The 24472-nt window shown below is 37.4% G+C and overlaps 1 protein-coding gene across 1 annotated transcript in view; it reads left to right on the top strand.

Moving 5' to 3' along the window:
* Window positions 1-24113, top strand: part of LOC128989862 (F-box/LRR-repeat protein 15) — a 30923-nt gene extending 6810 nt beyond the window's left edge. The window contains exons 3-6 of the mRNA XM_054411951.1: window positions 10500-10676; window positions 15806-15963; window positions 20343-20474; window positions 23880-24113. Of these exons, the coding sequence (XP_054267926.1) occupies window positions 10500-10676; window positions 15806-15963; window positions 20343-20474; window positions 23880-24042 (630 nt within the window). The 3' untranslated portion in view covers window positions 24043-24113. The remainder of the gene's footprint in view (window positions 1-10499; window positions 10677-15805; window positions 15964-20342; window positions 20475-23879) is intronic.
* The last annotated feature ends 359 nt before the right edge of the window (window positions 24114-24472 follow it).

The following is a 24472-nucleotide window of genomic DNA, read 5'->3' as shown; positions in this document are numbered from 1 at the left end:
GGACTAAGCGAATTTCAACTTGTCTGATTACAATTTTACTAAAATATTTCCATTAATAAGACATATTTATTCCCAATTTAAATAACATTAGATGTAATAAGTGCTTAGGTTGGCTGCTACAGGGAAGGTAAAAAGTGTTATTTGACCAAACTTAAATAGTATAGGATGAAGTAAACAAATTTAACATATTTTATCAACATACCTATATCTATAAACAAACTACACAACAGTTTTCATTTTCTCCAAAAGAATAACATAAGAATTTTTAATTTACACTTTTATAATTTTTTCCGTAACCATTAGGCATATAACAATGCTTCAATATAATAAATTATTTGTTTTTTTTTTAGCTCTACAAAATGGTTTGGAAAGAAATTCCAAAATTTTATGTTTTTAGGGTCAAAAATGGGAAAAACCCATTTTTACCTCATAAAACCCCCCATAAACCCACGTTTCCATGGTCCGATCTGGTTTGCGAACTCATTCTAGTAAATGTAGGTTTACACTTTTATACCAAATTAAATAAAAATTGAATCATTTTTGTTTGAGTTATCATGCTAACATCTGGCCAAAAACACAAATAACGGAGAAAAATAAACTTTTCTGAAGTTAAAATTACAAAATTGGACAAAATAGCTTATTCCCTATACGGGAAATTCGCTAAAAAAAGAAAAAAAAACTATCTACCAGATACAGAAACTCATTTGGCTATGTAAAATCAAAAACAGCTATCCTTATGGAAAAAGTTCTTAAACAATATTTCTGCAAGTGAAAAAAACATGCCATGGACATTTTAAAGAGAGATTAAGTTAATTAATTCCTAATCAAGAAACATTTTTCGGAAGTGCACGAGTTTCGTAGCTTGAGTAGGGCTGATATTGTTGATTCTAGGTCAAGCAATGTGTTTTAATATTACCTAGATGGTATATGTGCTCGTAAGTCATCTGAATTAGTGAATTTGTTTACTTTTTTCATTGGACAATTTTCTAATGTAATGTAAGAATATAACAATGGTATTTTTTTTCAAAGGTAGATAACAAATCCAAAATAAATTCATTATTATCGATCTAGAGGTTGGCTGCTCCATGTACTGACTTGACTAAGTAACATTAGAGCTAGAGGTTGGCTGCTCCATGTACTGACTTGACTAGTAACATTAGATCTAGAGGTTTGGCTGCTCCATGTACTGACTTGACTAGTAACAATAGATCTAGAGGTTGGCTGGCTGCTCCATGCTCTGACTTGACTAGTAACATTAGATCTAGAGGTTGGCTGCTCCATGTACTGACTTGACTAGTAACAATAGATCTAGAGGTTGGCTGGCTGCTCCATGTACTGACTTGACTAGTAACATTAGATCTAGAGGTTGGCTGGCTGCTCCATGTACTGACTTGACTAAGTAACATTAGATCTAGAGGTTGGCTGCTCCATGTACTGACTTGACTAGTAACAATAGATCTAGAGGTTGGCTGGCTGCTCCATGCTCTGACTTGACTAGTAACATTAGATCTAGAGGTTGGCTGCTCCATGTACTGACTTGACTAGTAACAATAGGTCTAGAGGTTGGCTGCTCCATGTACTGACTTGACAAGTAACATTAGATCTAGAGGTTGGCTGCACCATGCTCTGACTTGACTAGTAACATTAGATCTAGAGGTTGGCTGCTCCATGTACTGACTTGACTAGTAACAATAGATCTAGAGGTTGGCTGCTCCATGTACTGACTTGACTAAGTAACATTAGATCTAGAGGTTGGCTGCTCCATGTACTGACTTGACTAGTAACAATAGATCTAGAGGTTGGCTTCTCCATGTACTGACTTGACTAAGTAACATTAGATCTAGAGGTTGGCTGCTCCATGTACTGACTTGACAAGTAACAATAGATCTAGGGGTTGGCTGGCTGCTCCATGTACTGACTTGACTAGTAACAATAGATCTAGAGGTTGGCTGTTCCATGTACTGACTTGACTAAGTAACATTAGATCTAGAGGTTGGCTGCTCCATATACTGACTTGACTAGTAACAATAGATCAGTGTTGGGAAGTAGCGCGCTACAAGTAGCGACGCTACAGTAGCGCGCTACTTTTTTTGTAGCGTTAGCTGTAGCGTCGCTACTTTTAAGATTTTGTAGCTTTAGCTGTAGCTAGCTACATTTTTAAAGTAGTTGTAGCGGAATTTTAGCTACTTTTCTCGCTACATTAACATTGTTTGAGATAGTGATTTTTACCATAGCCTCAACCTTACGTGAAACAACATCTTTCAAACTGAGATTTTCAAAAAAAATTAGGCCTACTTTCTTGGCTTCATACAGCTGATTGCAGCCGTTTCATTCCCTATTACAACGTTGTGTGGACATGGAGGCCATTAAATGAGTGTTATCCACATTTTTAGCTCTCATTTCCTTAATTTACTACTCTATGATTACTGTCAGATAAAATAAAATCGCTAGATGCAGACGACGTTTAAACGTTACCGGTACCGGTGACAAGACTGACAAGAGAAGCTATTGAATCTAGCTTGCAAGTGATTGACAGGGAAATTAGTAATCAATTTAGTTTCTTTGTTATATCGATAGTGTTTTAACTTGGATTTTAATGGAAACCAACACTAAACCTAAAAATAATAAGAAATCTGGTATATCAACCCTTGCTTCAGCTGTTGATTGTGGTTCATCATCACAAGCCCTTCTTTGGTTAGATTACGAAGATTTTTCAAAGGTTTACTAAATTAACAAAGAGGAAATTACCTGATGAGTTTTAAGATATGCCTAGACTACATGATAATTGTAACGAAAAAATCTCCATATAACATGAAACTTACATTTAAAAAAATAGCATAGTTTGCTCCTGCTAACAGCTCTTGTATTGGACTATTCCTAGGCTATGCTATGGTTTAAGACGAATACCAAGTTCAATTATTAGTAATATATCTGTTTAGTCCTTGCAAGAACAAAGCTACTGTAGCCAACTTCTTACATAGCCAAGTAGGCCTACATGTTATTTTTACTTTACAAATTTCAACATGTTTAAATTAAAAGCCGATTTCAGGAGAAGTTTCTGAATACTGTTTTCTGTACCAACTAGGTTGAATCACAATTTGCCCTATGCATAATGACAATAAAGGATGATTTCTTGACATTGAAAAGTGTTATTCATAGAACAAGTAACTTATCACTATGGTTAAAAGTTATAGCAATGTCGTTTTTAACATTAAAAGTAAAGAAAGGCAATAAACTTTAATTTCAATAGGCTAGGCTCTGTAACACAAAAATGTATTTTTAAATAATCGTTTTACAGTTTTAGTGGTCTTAATTGTTGATATAAGACATCTATAAATGAATCTTTAATTAAAGAAATAAAATGAGCTTTTAAAATATAGTTTGGTTGTATGTCCTTTGAACTTAATGGCATTTACATATAAGATGCTTAAAAATAATGCAATATTTAAAAATAAGTACTAAATAATATGATGGGACACCCAACTATTTGATGCTGTTGTTGTAATGTTAGGTTTATAATGCCAACAAATTAAATACAATCTAGGAATAATTTGTTTTCCAAGTAATGTTAGATACAATACTGACATTTCTTGTTTAAATATTTGTTCAATAAATGTTGTTGCAATTAATTTTACATTTTCCTAATGTGCGTGGAATAAAAAGTAACGTCTTTGGGAAAGTAGCTAAAATTGTAGCTGTAGCTACATTTCATTGTAGCTGTAGTTGTAGCTAGCTACTTTTTCGGATCTGTAGCTGTAGCTGTAGCTAAGCTACTTTTTTTTGAAATGTAGCAGTAGTTGTAGCTAGCTACATTTTAAAAGTAGCTTCCCCAACACTGCAATAGATCTAGAGGTTGGCTTCTCCATGTACTGACTTGACTAAGTAACATTAGATCTAGAGGTTGGCTGCTCCATGTACTGACTTGACAAGTAACAATAGATCTAGGGGTTGGCTGGCTGCTCCATGTACTGACTTGACTAGTAACAATAGATCTAGAGGTTGGCTGCTCCATGTACTGACTTGACTAAGTAACATTAGATCTAGAGGTTGGCTGCTCCATGTACTGACTTGACTAGTAACAATAGATCTAGAGGTTGGCTGCTCCATGTACTGACTTGACTAAGTAACATTAGATCTAGAGGTTGGCTGCTCCATGTACTGACTTGACAAGTAACATTAGATCTAGAGGTTGGCTGGCTGCTCCATGCTCTGACTTGACTAGTAACATTAGATCTAGAGGTTGGCTGCTCCATGTACTGACTTGACTAAGTAACATTAGATCTAGAGGTTGGCTGCTCCATGTACTGACTTGACAAGTAACATTAGATCTAGAGGTTGGCTGGCTGCTCCATGCTCTGACTTGACTAGTAACATTAGATCTAGAGGTTGGCTGCTCCATGTACTGACTTGACTAGTAACAATAGATCTAGAGGTTGGCTGCTCCATGTACTGACTTGACTAAGTAACATTAGATCTAGAGGTTGGCTGCTCCATGTACTGACTTGACTAGTAACAATAGATCTAGAGGTTTGGCTGCTCCATGTACTGACTTGACAAGTAACAATAGATCTAGAGGTTGGCTGGCTGCTCCATGTACTGACTTGACTAGTAACAATAGATCTAGAGGTTGGCTGCTCCATGTACTGACTTGACTAAGTAACATTAGATCTAGAGGTTGGCTGCTCCATGTAGTGTCTTGACTAGTAACAATAGATCTAGAGGTTGGCTGCTCCATGTACTGACTTGACTAAGTAACATTAGATCTAGAGGTTGGCTGCTCCATGTACTGACTTGACTAGTAACAATAGATCTAGAGGTTGGCTGGCTGCTCCATGCTCTGACTTGACTAGTAACAATAGATCTAGAGGTTGGCTGGCTGCTCCATGTACTGACTTGACTAGTAACAATAGATCTAGAGGTTGGCTGGCTGCTCCATGTACTGACTTGACTAGTAACAATAGATCTAGAGGTTGGCTGCTCCATGTACTGACTTGGCTAAGTAACATTAGATCTAGAGGTTGGCTGCTCCATGTAGTGTCTTGACTAGTAACAATAGATCTAGAGGTTGGCTGCTCCATGTACTGACTTGACTAAGTAACATTAGATCTAGAGGTTGGCTGCTCCATGTACTGACTTGACTAGTAACAATAGATCTAGAGGTTGGCTGGCTGCTCCATGCTCTGACTTGACAAGTAACAATAGATCTAGAGGTTGGCTGCTCCATGTACTGACTTGACTAAGTAACATTAGATCTAGAGGTTGGCTGCTCCATGTACTGACTTGACTAGTAACAATAGATCTAGAGGTTGGCAGGCTGCTTCATGCTCTGACTTGACAAGTAACAATAGATCTAGAGGTTGGCTGGCTGCTCCATGTACTGACTTGACTAGTAACAATAGATCTAGAGGTTGGCTGCTCCATGTACTGACTTGACTAAGTAACATTAGATCTAGAGGTTGGCTGCTCCATGTAGTGTCTTGACTAGTAACAATAGATCTAGAGGTTGGCTGCTCCATGTACTGACTTGACTAAGTAACATTAGATCTAGAGGTTGGCTGCTCCATGTACTGACTTGACTAGTAACAATAGATCTAGAGGTTGGCTTCTCCATGTACTGACTTGACTAGTAACAATAGATCTAGAGGTTGGCTGCTCCATGTACTGACTTGACTAGTAACAATAGATCTAGAGGTTGGCTGGCTGCTCCATGTACTGACTTGACTAGTAACAATAGATCTAGAGGTTGGCTGCTCCATGTACTGACTTGACTAAGTAACATTAGATCTAGAGGTTGGCTGCTCCATGTACTGACTTGACTAGTAACAATAGATCTAGAGGTTGGCTGGCTGCTCCATGTACTGACTTGACTAGTAACAATAGATCTAGAGGTTGGCTGCTCCATGTACTGACTTGACTAAGTAACATTAGATCTAGAGGTTGGCTGCTCCATGTACTGACTTGACTAAGTAACATTAGATCTAGAGGTTGGCTGCTCCATGTAGTGTCTTGACTAGTAACAATAGATCTAGAGGTTGGCTGCTCCATGTACTGACTTGACTAAGTAACATTAGATCTAGAGGTTGGCTGCTCCATGTACTGACTTGACTAGTAACAATAGATCTAGAGGTTGGCTTCTCCATGTACTGACTTGACTAGTAACAATAGATCTAGAGGTTGGCTGGCTGCTCCATGTACTGACTTGACTAGTAACAATAGATCTAGAGGTTGGCTGCTCCATGTACTGACTTGACTAAGTAACATTAGATCTAGAGGTTGGCTGCTCCATGTACTGACTTGACTAGTAACAATAGATCTAGAGGTTGGCTGGCTGCTCCATGTACTGACTTGACTAGTAACATTAGATCTAGAGGTTGGCTGCTCCATGTACTGACTTGACTAGTAACATTAGATCTAGAGGTTGGCTGCTCCATGTACTGACTTGACTAGTAACAATAGATCTAGAGGTTGGCTGCTCCATGTACTGACTTGACTAGTAACATTAGATCTAGAGGTTGGCTGCTCCATGTACTGACTTGACTAGTAACATTAGATCTAGAGGTTGGCTGCTCCATGTACTGACTTGACTAGTAACATTAGATCTAGAGGTTGGCTGCTCCATGTACTGACTTGACTAGTAACATTAGATCTAGAGGTTGGCTGCTCCATGTACTGACTTGACTAGTAACAATAGATCTAGAGGTTGGCTGGCTGCTCCATGTACTGACTTGACTAGTAACATTAGATCTAGAGGTTGGCTGCTCCATGTACTGACTTGACTAGTAACATTAGATCTACAGGTTGGCTGCTCCATGTACTGACTTGACTAGTAACAATAGATCTAGAGGTTGGCTGGCTGCTCCATGTACTGACTTGACTAGTAACAATAGATCTAGAGGTTGGCTGCTCCATGTACTGACTTGACTAAGTAACATTAGATCTAGAGGTTGGCTGCTCCATGTACTGACTTGACTAGTAACAATAGATCTAGAGGTTGGCTGGCTGCTCCATGCTCTGACTTGACTAGTAACAATAGATCTAGAGGTTGGTTGCTCCATGTACTGACTTGACAAGTAACATTAGATCTAGAGGTTGGCTGCTCCATGTACTGACTTGACTAGTAACAATAGATCTAGAGGATGGCTGGCTGCTCCATGTACTGACTTGACTAAGTAACATTAGATCTAGAGGTTGGCTGCTCCATGTACTGACTTGACTAGTAACAATAGATCTAGAGGTTGGCTGCTCCATGTACTGACTTGACTAAGTAACATTAGATCTAGAGGTTGGCTGCTCCATGTACTGACTTGACAAGTAACATTAGATCTAGAGGTTGGCTGGCTGCTCCATGCTCTGACTTGACTAGTAACATTAGATCTAGAGGTTGGCTGCTCCATGTACTGACTTGACTAAGTAACATTAGATCTAGAGGTTGGCTGCTCCATGTACTGACTTGACAAGTAACATTAGATCTAGAGGTTGGCTGGCTGCTCCATGCTCTGACTTGACTAGTAACATTAGATCTAGAGGTTGGCTGCTCCATGTACTGACTTGACTAGTAACAATAGATCTAGAGGTTGGCTGCTCCATGTACTGACTTGACTAAGTAACATTAGATCTAGAGGTTGGCTGCTCCATGTACTGACTTGACTAGTAACAATAGATCTAGAGGTTTGGCTGCTCCATGTACTGACTTGACAAGTAACAATAGATCTAGAGGTTGGCTGGCTGCTCCATGTACTGACTTGACTAGTAACAATAGATCTAGAGGTTGGCTGCTCCATGTACTGACTTGACTAAGTAACATTAGATCTAGAGGTTGGCTGCTCCATGTAGTGTCTTGACTAGTAACAATAGATCTAGAGGTTGGCTGCTCCATGTACTGACTTGACTAAGTAACATTAGATCTAGAGGTTGGCTGCTCCATGTACTGACTTGACTAGTAACAATAGATCTAGAGGTTGGCTGGCTGCTCCATGCTCTGACTTGACTAGTAACAATAGATCTAGAGGTTGGCTGGCTGCTCCATGTACTGACTTGACTAGTAACAATAGATCTAGAGGTTGGCTGGCTGCTCCATGTACTGACTTGACTAGTAACAATAGATCTAGAGGTTGGCTGCTCCATGTACTGACTTGTCTAAGTAACATTAGATCTAGAGGTTGGCTGCTCCATGTAGTGTCTTGACTAGTAACAATAGATCTAGAGGTTGGCTGCTCCATGTACTGACTTGACTAAGTAACATTAGATCTAGAGGTTGGCTGCTCCATGTACTGACTTGACTAGTAACAATAGATCTAGAGGTTGGCTGGCTGCTCCATGCTCTGACTTGACAAGTAACAATAGATCTAGAGGTTGGCTGCTCCATGTACTGACTTGACTAAGTAACATTAGATTTAGAGGTTGGCTGCTCCATGTACTGACTTGACTAGTAACAATAGATCTAGAGGTTGGCTGGCTGCTCCATGCTCTGACTTGACAAGTAACAATAGATCTAGAGGTTGGCTGGCTGCTCCATGTACTGACTTGACTAGTAACAATAGATCTAGAGGTTGGCTGCTCCATGTACTGACTTGACTAAGTAACATTAGATCTAGAGGTTGGCTGCTCCATGTAGTGTCTTGACTAGTAACAATAGATCTAGAGGTTGGCTGCTCCATGTACTGACTTGACTAAGTAACATTAGATCTAGAGGTTGGCTGCTCCATGTACTGACTTGACTAGTAACAATAGATCTAGAGGTTGGCTTCTCCATGTACTGACTTGACTAGTAACAATAGAACTAGAGGTTGGCTGGCTGCTCCATGTACTGACTTGACTAGTAACAATAGATCTAGAGGTTGGCTGCTCCATGTACTGACTTGACTAAGTAACATTAGATCTAGAGGTTGGCTGCTCCATGTACTGACTTGACTAGTAACAATAGATCTAGAGGTTGGCTGGCTGCTCCATGTACTGACTTGACTAGTAACAATAGATCTAGAGGTTGGCTGCTCCATGTACTGACTTGACTAAGTAACATTAGATCTAGAGGTTGGCTGCTCCATGTACTGACTTGACTAGTAACAATAGATCTAGAGGTTGGCTGGCTGCTCCATGTACTGACTTGACTAGTAACAATAGATCTAGAGGTTGGCTGCTCCATGTACTGACTTGACTAAGTAACATTAGATCTAGAGGTTGGCTGCTCCATGTACTGACTTGACTAAGTAACATTAGATCTAGAGGTTGGCTGCTCCATGTAGTGTCTTGACTAGTAACAATAGATCTAGAGGTTGGCTGCTCCATGTACTGACTTGACTAAGTAACATTAGATCTAGAGGTTGGCTGCTCCATGTACTGACTTGACTAGTAACAATAGATCTAGAGGTTGGCTTCTCCATGTACTGACTTGACTAGTAACAATAGATCTAGAGGTTGGCTGGCTGCTCCATGTACTGACTTGACTAGTAACAATAGATCTAGAGGTTGGCTGCTCCATGTACTGACTTGACTAAGTAACATTAGATCTAGAGGTTGGCTGCTCCATGTACTGACTTGACTAGTAACAATAGATCTAGAGGTTGGCTGGCTGCACCATGTACTGACTTGACTAGTAACATTAGATCTAGAGGTTGGCTGCTCCATGTACTGACTTGACTAGTAACATTAGATCTAGAGGTTGGCTGCTCCATGTACTGACTTGACTAGTAACAATTGATCTAGAGGTTGGCTGGCTGCTCCATGTACTGACTTGACTAGTAACATTAGATCTAGAGGTTGGCTGCTCCATGTACTGACTTGACTAGTAACATTAGATCTAGAGGTTGGCTGCTCCATGTACTGACTTGACTAGTAACAATAGATCTAGAGGTTGGCTGGCTGCTCCATGTACTGACTTGACTAGTAACAATAGATTTAGAGGTTGGCTGCTCCATGTACTGACTTGACTAAGTAACATTAGATCTAGAGGTTGGCTGCTCCATGTACTGACTTGACTAGTAACAATAGATCTAGAGGTTGGCTGGCTGCTCCATGCTCTGACTTGACTAGTAACAATAGATCTAGAGGTTGGCTGCTCCATGTACTGACTTGACAAGTAACATTAGATCTAGAGGTTGGCTGCTCCAGGTACTGACTTGACTAGTAACAATAGATCTAGAGGTTGGCTGGCTGCTCCATGCTCTGACTTGACTAGTAACATTAGATCTAGAGGTTGGCTGCTCCATGTACTGACTTGACTAGTAACAATAGATCTAGAGGTTGGCTGCTCCATGTACTGACTTGACTAAGTAACATTAGATCTATAGGTTGGCTGCTCCATGTACTGACTTGACTAGTAACAATAGATCTAGAGGTTTGGCTGCTCCATGTACTGACTTGACAAGTAACAATTAATTACTTATCCTGGTAAAAATAAACTTATTACCTATGTTTGTTTTTGTGTCACAATTCAATATGATTATGTCTTTAGAGTCCTAACAACTTATGATCTCAAATTAAATGCTTTTATATTATTTCAGGTTTTGACTGATAAATGTTCACAATTGAAAACAATTGTTTTTACCAACTGCCAATGGTTAACGGATGAACTAATCATACCATTCTTTAAAAATAATCTACATTTGAAAAAGATTGTCTTGAATCACTGCAAGAATTTGACAAGTGTGTGTTTACAACCAGTAATTATACTCTGTAGGGTAAGTGAATATCTGGTAGTTATCTTATTAAGCTATGTTATATTGTTGTTGTGTCTAAATTAAATAAACCTTGAACGTTTAAGAGAAATATAATTTAACATTTAGTCCAGCATATATAGGGGGTTGAGTACTGTATGCACTGAAAGTGTATCTCTTTTTACTTTTGATTGTTGTTAGGGGCATCTTGGAGATGACAAAAACCGATGTTGTTGCCCTCCCAGCAGCTGCACAACTTGTGGGGGGGGAGGGGGATGTAGCGCTGAGGCGCGTTCTAGAACATTGCTCATATCCCGTGAACTAGACACAATAGAAACATGTTTTAAAAGGCATTGTATTACAAACACCATCCGCTTTAAAAATTTTACTGGGAAAATCCCGTATCTATGATATTAATTGAGTTATTTATCATTTTATTTTAAAATACCGGTATGTATTAAAAACGCCAAATAACGTTGAACTACCCATTAAAACACCTTTAAACAACAAATAGTACTGACTGTCATTGTGTGTTGTATCTTTAACACACTAAAGTCACTTTATATGGTAATTATATCGACATATTACAAGGTTTCCAATGAAGCGGCACTGTGACGCGGGTGACACCACTGCGCGGCAGAAATCAAAGTGTAGTATAGACATGTAAAACTTGGGTATATACTGAAAGTGTTACACGTTTTGACTTTTGATTGTTGTTAGGGGCATCTTAGGAATGACAAAAACCGATGTTGTCGCCCTCCAAGAAGGTGCACAACTTGTGGGGAGGGGGGAAAGTAGCGCTAAAGCGCGTTCTAGAACTTGACTCATATCTCGTGAACTAGACTTGATAGAAACATGTTTTAAACGGCATTTTATTATTAACCTCATCTGCTTTAAAAATGTTACCATGAAAAACAACAATACACTTAACATGAATAGTACTGTGTTTGGAGTGCATTGTATGTTTAATATACCCAAATGACTTTATATGGTAATTATATCCAAATTTGAGATTTCTGATTAAGCGTGATGGTGACGTGAGTGTCGGCACTAATGTCAAGATTTGAAAAATCTATCCTCAATACGAACTCAGATAATGTCTTGCACAACGGACAGCTTCAAATTACACCTTTTACTGTGTTGTGCCCAGCTATATTTTTGGGAAAATTACTTAACAGATGAAATAGAGCCTTTGGATCTATTACAGTACAGGAGACAACTCTTGGCCCCCTTATGACACTGCCTCCGGCTCCTACAAATTTGTTAAAACCATGTAAATGCAAGACTTGTTCCAGAGCAACTTGTAGCTGTAGTTAAACAACTCATCCTGCTGCTCCTATTGCAAATGTGTTAAAAATTGTAGAAAACCTCATCATAATGAATTTCAAACAGGATGACAGAAATATTATCTGGATTGTTTTGATATATGTAGTCTATAGTGTAGTACCTAGTAATGTTTTAAAATGAAATACTACATTTTCAAGCCTATTTTAATATTCTTTTAATAAAAACTGCATACATTCTAAACTGAAGCATTTTCATTGGTAGTTGTACCTAGATTTTTGTTTGAATTTTATATTAAAAATAGCCAAGTGTTAAAAACAACTTTTAACTATTTTCTCGTTAACTCGGGACCTCGTACTACTTTAAGGAAAGAACACCTTATGTTTTTTAATTCCTGTGTTAAACATACAATGCAATCCAGACACAGTAGGCTACTATTCATTGTTTTAAGTGTGCTTTTTTATATAGGTAGATTAACAGTATTTGAATTTTAAATTAATAATTTCAAATAAAATGTTAAATAACTAAATTATTATCATTGATATGGGATTTGGCTGTAGGATGTAGCAGATGAGGTTTGTTATACAATGCCGTTTAAAGCATTTTTCTAACATGTTTAGTTCGCGAGATATGAGCGATGAGAGAACGCGCTTCAGCGCTACTTTCCCCTTCCCCACAAGTTGTGCACCTTCTGGGAGGGCGACAACATAGCTTTTTGTCATCTCCAAGATGCCCCTAACAACAATCAAAACTCAAAATGCGTTACACTTTCATTATATACCCAAGTTTTACAAGTCTGTACTACACTTTGATTTCTGCTGCGCAGTGGAGTCTCCTGCGTCACCGTGCTGCTTCATCGGAAAACTCGCATAACCTTGTAATATGTGAATAACATAACACATTACACGACAAACAACATTTACACACAACACGTACGACATAAAAATAAATACTTTTAGTTTGATAGGCCTATCACGAGTATACAACATTGCCGGTTTTAACTTAAACTGCGAATTTGTCATTCAGGATATGGTTGTTGGAATCCAGATTTTTTATTGATTTGTAGATTTCAAACTCCTTCAAGACGTCCATTTTATTTCCCTCTTGACAGTAATGTAGGACTTCCAGACCGGTGTTAATGTCATTCATATCGTGATTACAGTCAATAAGGTGTGGGGCAAAAGTTGGTTTTTGTGTATCTGTTCTCGGGTCTGGGTGGTGTTCTTTATAACGGGTGTTAAATGCTCGACCCGTTTGTCCAATGTAAAAAGCTAGCGCATTCGGCACAATTTTTTTGTTAATTCCTGTTGAACTGGATATATCTGTTTTGTTGTTATGGCTATTGTACTTTAAGATATTATTTACTTTATTACTTGTTGTAAAAGATAAAGCAATGTTGTTGTGTTTTAGATGTCTCTTGAGGTTGTACTGGATGTTTTCGTTGAATTCAACACAGATATATTTTTTATCAGGTTGACGGCTTTTTGCTTAGTTTTTTTCATTTGAGCTGGCTGCCGATGTGTATTTGCATACGATCGCGTTAAAACTCTGATAATCCCTCGTGGCCGTGTAGACATCATAACAATTGTCTACCGCGATTGCGGCAAAATTCTGACTATTTTCCGCTGTTGTATAGACATAATTTTGACATAATTATCGTCTTCCATGATCACGGAAATATATGAACATATCCCGCGGTCGTGTGGACATATCATTGTCGTGCTTAACAGCGGTTGAATTCTGATCACCACTTGCAGCCGTGAAGACATCATTAAATCGTACCCCACGGCCCAGCGGTCGTGTGGACATAATCGGTTCTTTATGTAATCGCCTCCCGCGATTGCAGCAAAATGGTAATCATCGCCCGCGGTCTTGTGGGCATCATCGTCTTCCGCAAATGAGCAAAGTTCTGACCTTTTTCCGCAATCGTGGGGACATTATCATCGTCTTGCGCGATCGCGATAAAATACTGATCACCCCTCGCGGCCGTAAAGTCATCATTATATCTTCACCGCGGTCGTTTGGACAAAGTAATCGCCTCCAGCAATTTTGAAAATTGTAATCATCTCCTGCGGTCATGTGGAGATCATCGTCTTCCGCAAATGAGGCAAAATTCTGAACTTTTCCCGCGGTCGTGAAGACATCTTAATGGTCTCCCACGATTGCGGCAAAATGTCAAATCATATGACACAGTCGTGTGGAGATCATCATCGTCTTCCGCAATCGCGGCAAAATTCTTGCTGTTTCCTACGGCCGTGTGTGGACATTATCATCGTCTTACATGATTGCGGCAATATTCTGATCATTCCTCGCGGCTCCGTATGTATGGATATCATCATCGTCTTCTGCGATCGGGGAAAATTTTGATCATCCCTATCAGCCGTGTGTAGACATATCTCAGCATGTCTCCCGCGGTCACGAAAACTTCATAGTTGTCATGCGCAATTGCGGTAAATTGAAAATTCCAGGCAGTAACACAAAATTAACGTATAATTCCCGGTTTAAAAAAATGTTACGCATTATACCCGGATTTCCCAGCTTTCCTGGTTAGTGGACACCCTGTTATATATAATCATTGACTATTGGATACAGAAGAAGACATCCCATCTATATGGATCAGCTGTCGCCAATTTCTTACTAAATAAGAATGTAGTTGTGTGAGCCAGTCACAGATTGCGCTAGTGTCTAAAACTCTATTTTGTACCTTATTTTTCGTTACTGACATAGTTGCTGGGTCACAACAGTTGCTATAGCTCATAATAAGTCATTCCATGAGTTTGACTTGGTAAAAACCATCATGTAATCGGCAGAAATCAGTAATTTAGATCAGCGCAATCTGTAGGGGGCTCACATCAACTAAGACAAATTTTCTTAAAAACCTGGCTACAACTTTAACATGGGGATGGAATATAATGCAAAGGGGCAATACTATTAGTTGTGCCTAGGGCGCTGACAGGGTCAAAAACGGGCCTGATTCAACCTTGAGATACAAGGCCTGCCTCAAAAAGAAAAAGCTTATTTTTACACCAATTACAAGTAAAACACACACTACAACATATGAAAACAATAAACATAACAAGTGAATTAGAGCTTCTTGGTTCAACAGATCACACAAAATGCCTCATTCATGCAATATACAGACCCCCTTCCTCCTTTAGTGGTTTTCCCCTCCCACAAGCGATCATAGAGATAGATGCAAAAATCAGGAACTATGATAATTAAAAAATGTTAATTCTAGTTGGGGATATAAATTATATGTATTTCGAATATTAAAGACGTTTTTTTAAATTCCATTCTGATTCTGTATACAGTAACAGTAAAAGTACTGTCACTGATCATGTAACTTAAGTTATGTAATTAAAATAGACTAGAATTTGCATAACAAAATTAAATACCTCAAATCTAACTACGTTTTTTGCTGTTAACCATTTGATTCCATCCCTTTTCCAAATATAGAATTCTATTAAGAATTTGTCTGTTGTAAAACAATGTAACAAACAACAAACAAGACTATGATAATTTAATCAATACTTCATTTTACTTAAAATGTTTTAAATCTCGTTATCAAACCACTTGTATACTTTCAAATTGAAAATTATCCACATCAGGTTGCAGACATTTGTACAAACAAATGTTAGCATGTGGATTGGACATAAATCATATAGTGCCCACTGCCTACTATGTTGGTTGTAAAAATGATTCTCTGCCTGATCAAACATTATTCTCTATTTTTCTAAAGTAGAGAACATTACCCCTGACTCCTTGAGGACCACTGCATCCTGTCAATAAATTACCTCAAGAAATGTAATGGATCATTATGCAACAATTTAGTGCAAGTAAAAAATTAATTGAACTAATTATAATTTCAGCTAGAGAGTCTCTCATTGGCTGGTTGTAAGTGGCTCACAGTTGGTTGTCTACAAAGCATCACCTTACATCAGCGGAGACTGGTCGAAGTTGACCTTTCCGAGACACACTCGGTGTCAGATGTGACGGCTATCAACAATTTCCTTAAGCTTTCTGTAAGGTAGGAATTGAAATTACATTGTAGGCTAACAGATATATTTGTAATCCTTGTATACATTTTTAGGGCGAATTCATAATCTCCAAGACCATTAAAAAAGTATCATAATTTTTAAGAATAACTTCTTGATCAAGATCTTACGTGTTATTGAATTACCTGAAATCACAAAAAATATGTCAAATAACACTTATAATAATATATTTACACTTATAATGTTTCCTCTCAAGACGGTAAATACATATAGTAGAACCGTGTTAATTTGAACTAGTTTTACTTGAATTCACTGAAACATCACCAACTACTAACAGGCCTATTGCATAAAACTATAAGGAAAGGTTTACATATTTACAGTTTAAAGGTCCCTGTAATTACAATTTAACAATTACAGGTGTTGCTAGAATAGTTTGTATGCTTGTAAGAACAAGTACAAAAATTGTAAGGGCCCTATTGCATAAAATACATTTTAACAAGTTTACAGGCAAATTTCTGAAGAATTCTTCAGAAATTCTAATTACCGGTGTTTCATAAACTACAAGTTACAGAATTGTAAAAACTACTCAAAACCCCATATTTACAAGCATTTTTTAACAATTTTATAGGTGTGTAAACTTGTATTTACAATAAAATTATTACAATTTTACATATACCTGTAGAAATTTAAGAATTTGTACCTAGCTTCTTTGGCCTGTAAACCTTTGTTGCTATTGTACAATTTATTCTTTTTAAGACAAACGTATGGAATAAAGATGATTCTTCTGATGAAGAGCCTCCACAAAGCCGAAGAAGGACCTCAAACTGCCGAAGAAGGACCTCAAGCTGTAACTTTAAACTAAACAGCCCTATTATTTTTATAATGTTATAGCAAGTGAAGATGACATAGTCAAATAAGGACTATATAATTTATGATCACTAAGATGATTAGTTAACGATTGATTAATAGACTAACCACTACTATAAAAAACAGGAAATTATGAAACTAATTAGAATATTACTAAACACATAAAAAAAAACTTTTTAGAATTTCAATTCTCGTTCACTTTCTAATTTTATCATTCATTTACCAAGTGCAAGTACTCTCCTTTAGGAAATCCAATATTTGAAAAAGCAAACAAATAACGTATGTGTAATTTTAGAATTTTGATTCTCGCTCCTTTCCTAATTTTATTATTCATTTTACCAAGTGCAAGTACTCTCCTTTGGGAAATCCAATATTTGAAAAAGCAAACAAATAAGGTTCTGTATGTGTAATTTTATATGGGCCTATTGCATAAAACTACAAGTATAAGTTTACATACTTACAGTTTACAGGTCCATGTAATTACAATTTAACAATTACAGGTGTTGCTAGAATAATTTGTATACTTGTAAGGACAAGTACAACAATTGTAAACAGCTGATTATAATTTTACAATAAAATTACACATACGTCATTCATTTGTTTTTTCAAATATTGGATTTCCTAAAAGAGAGCAGTTGCACTTGGTAAAATGAATAATAAAGTTAGGAAGGGAGCGAGAATCTTCACTAACTATAACATTATAAAAATAATAGAGTTGTTTAGTTTCAAGTTTCAGTTTAAGTTCTTAAGTTTTTTTGAAGTTACGTTTTATTAATGTCAAAATGAAAATGTATACTATTCTTAGTATTCTGCCTATATTCATATAGACTAATACAACCACCAATATCCTAATCAATTAGTAAACAAATTCATACAAAATAGACAGATTAGTTTTATTTCACAATACAGAAAACAAGCTTCAATTTTAATAACGTGGGAACACAGTCATGCATTGGAAATTAAACTTGAAGAAAGGCATTGTGCTGATTCAGGCTATTGTCAATGTCTGAAGTGTTTGTTTATTTCCTGCAACCCTGCAACCTTACGTTCCCGTCTCTGTCAAATTGTTCTTCATTCACATTTCACATTCTGTTCTTTTACATCGTCTTCGACTTTGTCTCATTTTCAACCACTTCAATAAAACCTGCACGCCGTGCGTAGTTGGCTACACAAAACTTATTGAAAATTTCATATGCAAAAACAGGTTGCACTCGCAAGTGATTTAAACAAGGAAACTTTTCTTTTAGCTTGTCAAGGGAGTTTTCCACAATGCGCCTTTTACACTTGTTTTTTCGGTTGTATCTTACAACAGGCTGATCTTCAAGGTTTACTCCGGTAGTCGTCATCAGCCAGTCAAGCAGGGGATACCCGGAGTCTCCTAACAGTACCCCTCCTTCAATAGGGCGCCAACCACCCTCGATTCTATGATAGAGCGCGCTGTTTCATAGGACTCTAACGTCGTGAATGCTTCCAGGCCATCGGGCGCTTACATAGAAGAAAGAATAGTTAGACGCACAAACCACCATGCAATTGATGGAGTGGTTATTCTTACGGTCAACATACTGTTGATCATTTAAAACCAGGGCGTATATTTTAATCAATGTTCCATTGATGCAACCAATTACAAGTGGCATTTCAGCAATTTCATGGAACCCTAGAACAACTTGTACAATGTCGTCAGGCCAATCAACTACCCTCAGAAAGAGAGTGTTGTTCACTGCTCTAACTAAGCTATGGACGGCACGACATACAGTCGACTTATGCACACTGTGCTTGTTCACTGAGGCCATGGTATTGGCTCCTATTACCCATCCAATAACATAAACATTATGGTGGCAATTGGCAATACATAAAACTTGTTTTGAAGTTAGTGCATGGTTCAGTGGCGTAACAGCCGCCCCCGCAGACCCCGCGGTGCGGGGGGGCCCGCGAGGTTTAGGGGCCCGCGAGGTTAAGATACCCTTTTCTCATAAAACCGTCCGTAAAACCGATCCTTTGTTCACGAATGTTTTTCTCTCCTGACAAATTATAAATAAAAAAACGATGTGTTGGTAGATACTTTTATTCTGCCAAATCTACTAAAGTTTTATCTTTTAATTAACAATATTGTTAACGAAACGCCAACGCTCACTACGATCACCCGACGATGTGTATTGTCAGTGTGGTTGTGTAGCTTCATGCTAGCGCTAGGAGCTGTGTGCCTGCTTGCCGGCCTGCCGTCGCGCCGTGGCGACACACACTCGGAGCCAGCCCCTCGGCCCTCCCCCTCCACCACTAACCGCTCACGTGTACTCAGCTGACCGTAGACGTAGATCACCTGATTTTGGTGATCCATTCCATGTGGATTGCGAGTGACTCGTCAGTAGTGCATGTCGCGAGAGTTTCTCAATCAGGTGTCATGTCATTAAATTGGGCTAATTTAGTGAAGCACTAACATTTACAGTTGGGACCACGAAAGTTTGCAGTTGGCGGCAGCCAATCACAAGACTAGTGCGACGTTGCCATATCGCCCTTTGACGACACTAATTAAAATACTAAACAATATTTTTAAAACAGCTGGTATTATTCGATTTGACAACACCGCACTGCCCTCATTGGCTCATTTGAAGTCAAATGGTAAATATGCTACTCCCTCAACTGCAAACTTTCGTGGTCCCGACTCAAATTATAGTTGGAAGCTTGGTTGAGTTTAGTAATGAATGTGAATGGTGGAGTAATGGAGTAGCCCATATATATTAATCACGGACATAACTCCCAAGTTTATTATCACTGTGACAGTGACAAAATATAAAATATGTTTCAAGGACGACTCTGGTCGTGTGGTTGAAGAATAGGTAAATACTTAATATTGCTAGAGACCATCCTCTGCCAGTCTGATCGTGTAGGCCGTATTCCTGCCGTCGTATTCCTGCCGTCACCTACGTCATGTGATAGTTGTGGTGTGGTGATGGTTGTGGTATATAGTGCTGTGGTGGGGAATGGGAGGGGTAGTAGGGGGCCCACAGACATATTTGCGGGGGGGCCCGGGGAAATACTGTTACGCCACTGGCATGGTTTCATGCTGTTTCTCTTTCAAGTTTAGGACCTACTATTTCTAAAAGCTCTTCTAGTTTTTGAGGCGGCATTCGAAATATTTTGTTAATTTTAAAAGCACTTTCAAATTGAAATTTTTTTCTCAGCTTGAAGGTCCTTCTTCGGTGTTGTGGAGGCTCTTCATCAGAAGAATCGTCACTATTCCACATTTTTGTTGGTAGCAGCTACAATGGTCTATAATTTGACATAGTTGATTTATCTCCTTTCTTGAAAAGAAGCTTAATTTTGGAAATGTTGAGTTTATCTGGAAAAATGCCACTAATGAAAGAGGAATTTATTAAATGTACTAAGGGGTTTTATTAAATATTTCTCATGTTATGTTTAACTAAGGTAATTGGGATTTCATCATAGCCGGATGAATGCTTATTTACAGAACTTATTATTTTGTCCATGGCATGGAGTGAGAAAGGTGGGTTAGTTGCGTATTAAGTGATTTTCAAACATGTTTCAGATTAAAATCGTTGAACCTATCTAAACTGCTGTGTGTTGATGATCTAACAATGTCTATCATCGCACACTCGGCCAAAGATCTGGAAATGCTGAATGTCACAGGTTGCCAACGTGTCACCTCTCATGGCGTTTGGTAAGAAAGACCTACTTTGACAAACAAGGAAACAATCCCTTAGGTGCAACTAACACAACATACACACTTTACTTTAATACTTTTCTTTGAAATGGCGACCATACAATGTAGGTATTTTAAGCCAAGTATGAATGGCACATATACAACTAACACATATACAATTACACAACACTTTTTGCTGGTATCTTTTTGGTTTTGTGTGTTATGCATCTGCTGCATAATGTATGGCCAAACAGTACGGTTTTGTTGTTTTGATGTTTTGTGGTTTGTTTAGAATGAATAATTAATTAAATTGTAAAAAGCTTAGACTAGAATCATTGACTTTAAAGGTTTCTGTTATGTAATTAAATTTATTGGTGAGGTACTTGCTTATAAATAGTTGAGAAGAATGACCTCATCAAGAGCCATCCAGAAGTTGTAAGACATTGTTGTATTTTGTATTAAATGTTTTTTTTTATTTAAGCTAAAATTGTGAATGAGTTTGAGGCATCTTAGGTACCGTATATTGATTTGTTCAACCTTTTACATGTTCAAACTTTCTTTCACAGTACAAATTATCAAATATTTTGATTTTTTGTCCACAAAGAATAAAAGAATACTAGTGGCATGTGGGACACAAGTCTATAAAAGTTCAAAATATAAAACAACTTATTGTAATATTTAAACAACTTAAAAATCTAATTATTTATTTGTCATGATAGATACGCCTGGACACCATATGTCTGTTTAAAAGGTTTCTCTGTTTGCTTTTTGTTATCTATATATATGAAATCCGATGTTTGTCCATTATGCGTTACTAAACAACCATCCGATCGTGATGAAACTTTTGGGAAGTAAATAAGTACTGTATGAAAAATGAACAGTTTTATTATCCACATTGAGTAATATTTTATGGTTTAAGGGTTCCAATCCTAGTTGTCAAAGCCAATTTTCTAGTTTTCAAAAAGTCTCAATAATAGATAACGTTATACAGTACTTGGTTTAAATATAGTATACAGTGCATTGCAGAGTTAACTGGCTAAGAAGTAAACCAACGGCATGTATTAAATACTGGCTTGGAAATATAGCGCGATCAACTACATTAAAGTAAACAAAAATCAGCTGTGTATGGCTTCCAATGCTATTCTTATGGAGAACATTTTACTTTATATCTAATTTTGTGTTAAAATTTTGGGAATTCCACTATATTTCCCGCTGTCAGGGGAAAGAGACCTTTATTTGAGCCCTCTCCCTCTACGACATCCCAGTCGCACAATTTTGACGCAAAGAATCGGCTTATGTAATTAATATATAGATTTATTGGTTAATTGCTTTCTTTGTTTGTGAGCTATCTTCAGATATGAATTTACTAGAGGAATTCAAACTTTCACCTTTTGCAATTTGTTAATTTTAATACAATAATGTATGAAGATATGATGAATATTTACTGAATAATTATTTAACTGTTTGTTACTAAATTATCATATACTGGGATCAGAATTTAAGCTTTGGTCATATTAAAACTGGTGGGTGTAATAAGTAATAACCATAGCAAATAAAAGCATATTATTTGTTTCCCTAAGAAGGTTGTTTTAAAGCAATGTCTTAGTTTGTTTATGACTTTTTACAGAGCTAGGGACTACACCCTGCAATGCCCTTCACACCTTTTTGCCCTTCTTGCATTTTCATAAAATTTAGTTTAGTTTTAATTTTTGGAGTTGATTTTTTAAGGTTCTTATCCCATTTAAAATCATTACAATACTTTAAGGCCCTTAAAATTTTGTGATTTCTCTAAGTGATGTTGAATGATAATAAATACCCCTACCGCAGCAAACGTGCAGACTCAGCGAATTTCCATTTGCCTGATTGGATTTACACTAAAATGTCTCCTTAAAAATATCACATGTATTCCCTATTTAAAATATAATTAGTTTAACGAGTACTAGGCTTGCTGCAACAGGAAGGGTAAAAAAGTTTTTTTTTCAAATGTTAATAGTTTAGTAAGATATGAATGCATTTTCCAAATTTCATCAAAATATGTTCATAAACAAGCAAACTACAACAGTTTCCTTTTTCTCGATAAGAATAACATAGGAATTTTAATTTTACAATTATTTGGAATTTTTTCCGTAACCATTAGGCGAATAATAACGCTTCAATATACTAAATTATTTGTTTTTTTGAAGCTCTACAAAAAAAAAAGACATTGCATTGGTTTGGAAAGACATTGCATTGCAAAATGTTATGTTTTTTTGGCCAAAAATGGGAAAACCCAATTTTTACCCCATAAAACACCCCTTAAACCCCCATTCCCATAGTCGCTCGTTTGAATAAATGTAGGTTTACACGTTTGTACCAAATTTCATCAAAATCTGATCATTTTTGCTCGAGTTATTGTGCTAATGGACGCATATATAAATATATATATATATGAATTTGAACGGATGGTGTTTTGGCCTCCAGGGACCTCAAAATGAAAAAGTAAATCGGTCCCGGGTCCAGGTCTTACCATGAGTACTACGGTAATAGCTTATTCCCTATATGGGATATTCGCTAATACCACCTGACATTTACAAAATTTTTGTCATAAAACATTGCTCTTATTTCATCAATAAAAAAATTTACAAGTCTGTGTCCGTCAATAAACTACTATTTAAATGTGCCTGTGGTGTGGGAAATTAGCTGTAAGCTTAATAATAATGATGTGATGATTAATAATGTAGGCCTACAGGGTGGAAAAAGTATTTAAAAAAGTAATAAATGTAGAGCTTCAAAACTTGGTACACAGTTGGGGGCAGCCAGCTAGGTCAGAAGAAAATGTTAAATGTAAGCATAAGTTGGTATACATCAAATAAAAGGTCTTTGTTTATAAAATACAATGCCACAAATCCGAACTCAAACAAACAACCGAGTCAAAAATGGCAGCTATTGAAAGATGCATTGAATTTACAATGATGCTATACGCAACCTCCCCAGGGAGGCGTCCGTTAGTAGTTGGAAGAAAATCATTTACATTAGCATAGGTTGATATGCACAACAAATTAGAAGTCTTAATTAGTAGAATACAATGCCACAAATTTGAGTTCAAAAGAACAACTGAGTAATAAATGACAGCTGTTCAAAGATTTAAAAAGGCAGACTCAACATATCCTTAAATGGCTGTCATTTTCGACTCAGTTGTCCATTTGTCCGTCAACTTATGCTTACATTTAAAATTTTCTTCTGACTCCTAACGCACCCTAAGGAGATAGCGCATCACCTCCTAATCAAGTGTTAAAATTATTTTAATGCCAAGTAACTTTGTACCAAGTTTTGAAGCTCTATCTGTATTACCTTTTGAAATATTTAACCGTCACTGGACTTTTTTCCACCCTATATAGTAAAGAGTTTGTTCTACCTCTTATACTTAGTGCTTCTTTTGTGTAGGTTTGTAACAGAATACTGCCACAAGCTAAAGGCTGTTGTGTGTTTTGGCTGTCCGCTGGTGAACCACTTTTCTATGATCTATGAAAAAAATCACCAGAATTTGCAGATTTTCTCCGATAATCGTCAGCCTTTTCCAATACGCTTTCCACGAATAAATGTATAACTTAGTAAGTTTTTAGTTATGAACTTAATGTTACCTAACTGTAAATAAAGTATTTTTGTTACCTGTGTTCACTCATGACTTTTTTCAATTCCTTGATCATACATTCTTAGTTTTTAGGTAAACACATTTTGTGCTAGTTAAAAAATGTATATTGTGCCGATTTTTAAATCAAAAGATTTAAAATCCGCGACAGGCAATGGACAAGTCAGTCAAACATGACGTAACGCGGAAGGATACGAAGACCGGGGAACCGCGTCGTCTGCAAAGCGTCTCGTCGTCCTCGTCACTCGTGGCTCAGTAATCGCGTAGTCAACATGTGAAGTCGCGTTTTGTCGCTGGTGTAGGACGAATTTATTAATATCTTAATTCGTAGCTCGGAAATTAGCGTTCGGGCGGAAATTGTACGTGCATCAAACGATCGCAATTGTCA

The sequence above is a fragment of the Macrosteles quadrilineatus genome, unplaced genomic scaffold (assembly GCF_028750875.1).
Source record: "Macrosteles quadrilineatus isolate MER2022 unplaced genomic scaffold, UCM_ALF_1.0 Scaffold_3__2_contigs__length_128488019, whole genome shotgun sequence".
Classification (NCBI taxonomy): Eukaryota; Metazoa; Arthropoda; class Insecta; order Hemiptera; family Cicadellidae; genus Macrosteles; species Macrosteles quadrilineatus.
Note: the sequence above shows the minus strand (reverse complement) of the source record. Positions and strands in the feature narration are given on the sequence as shown.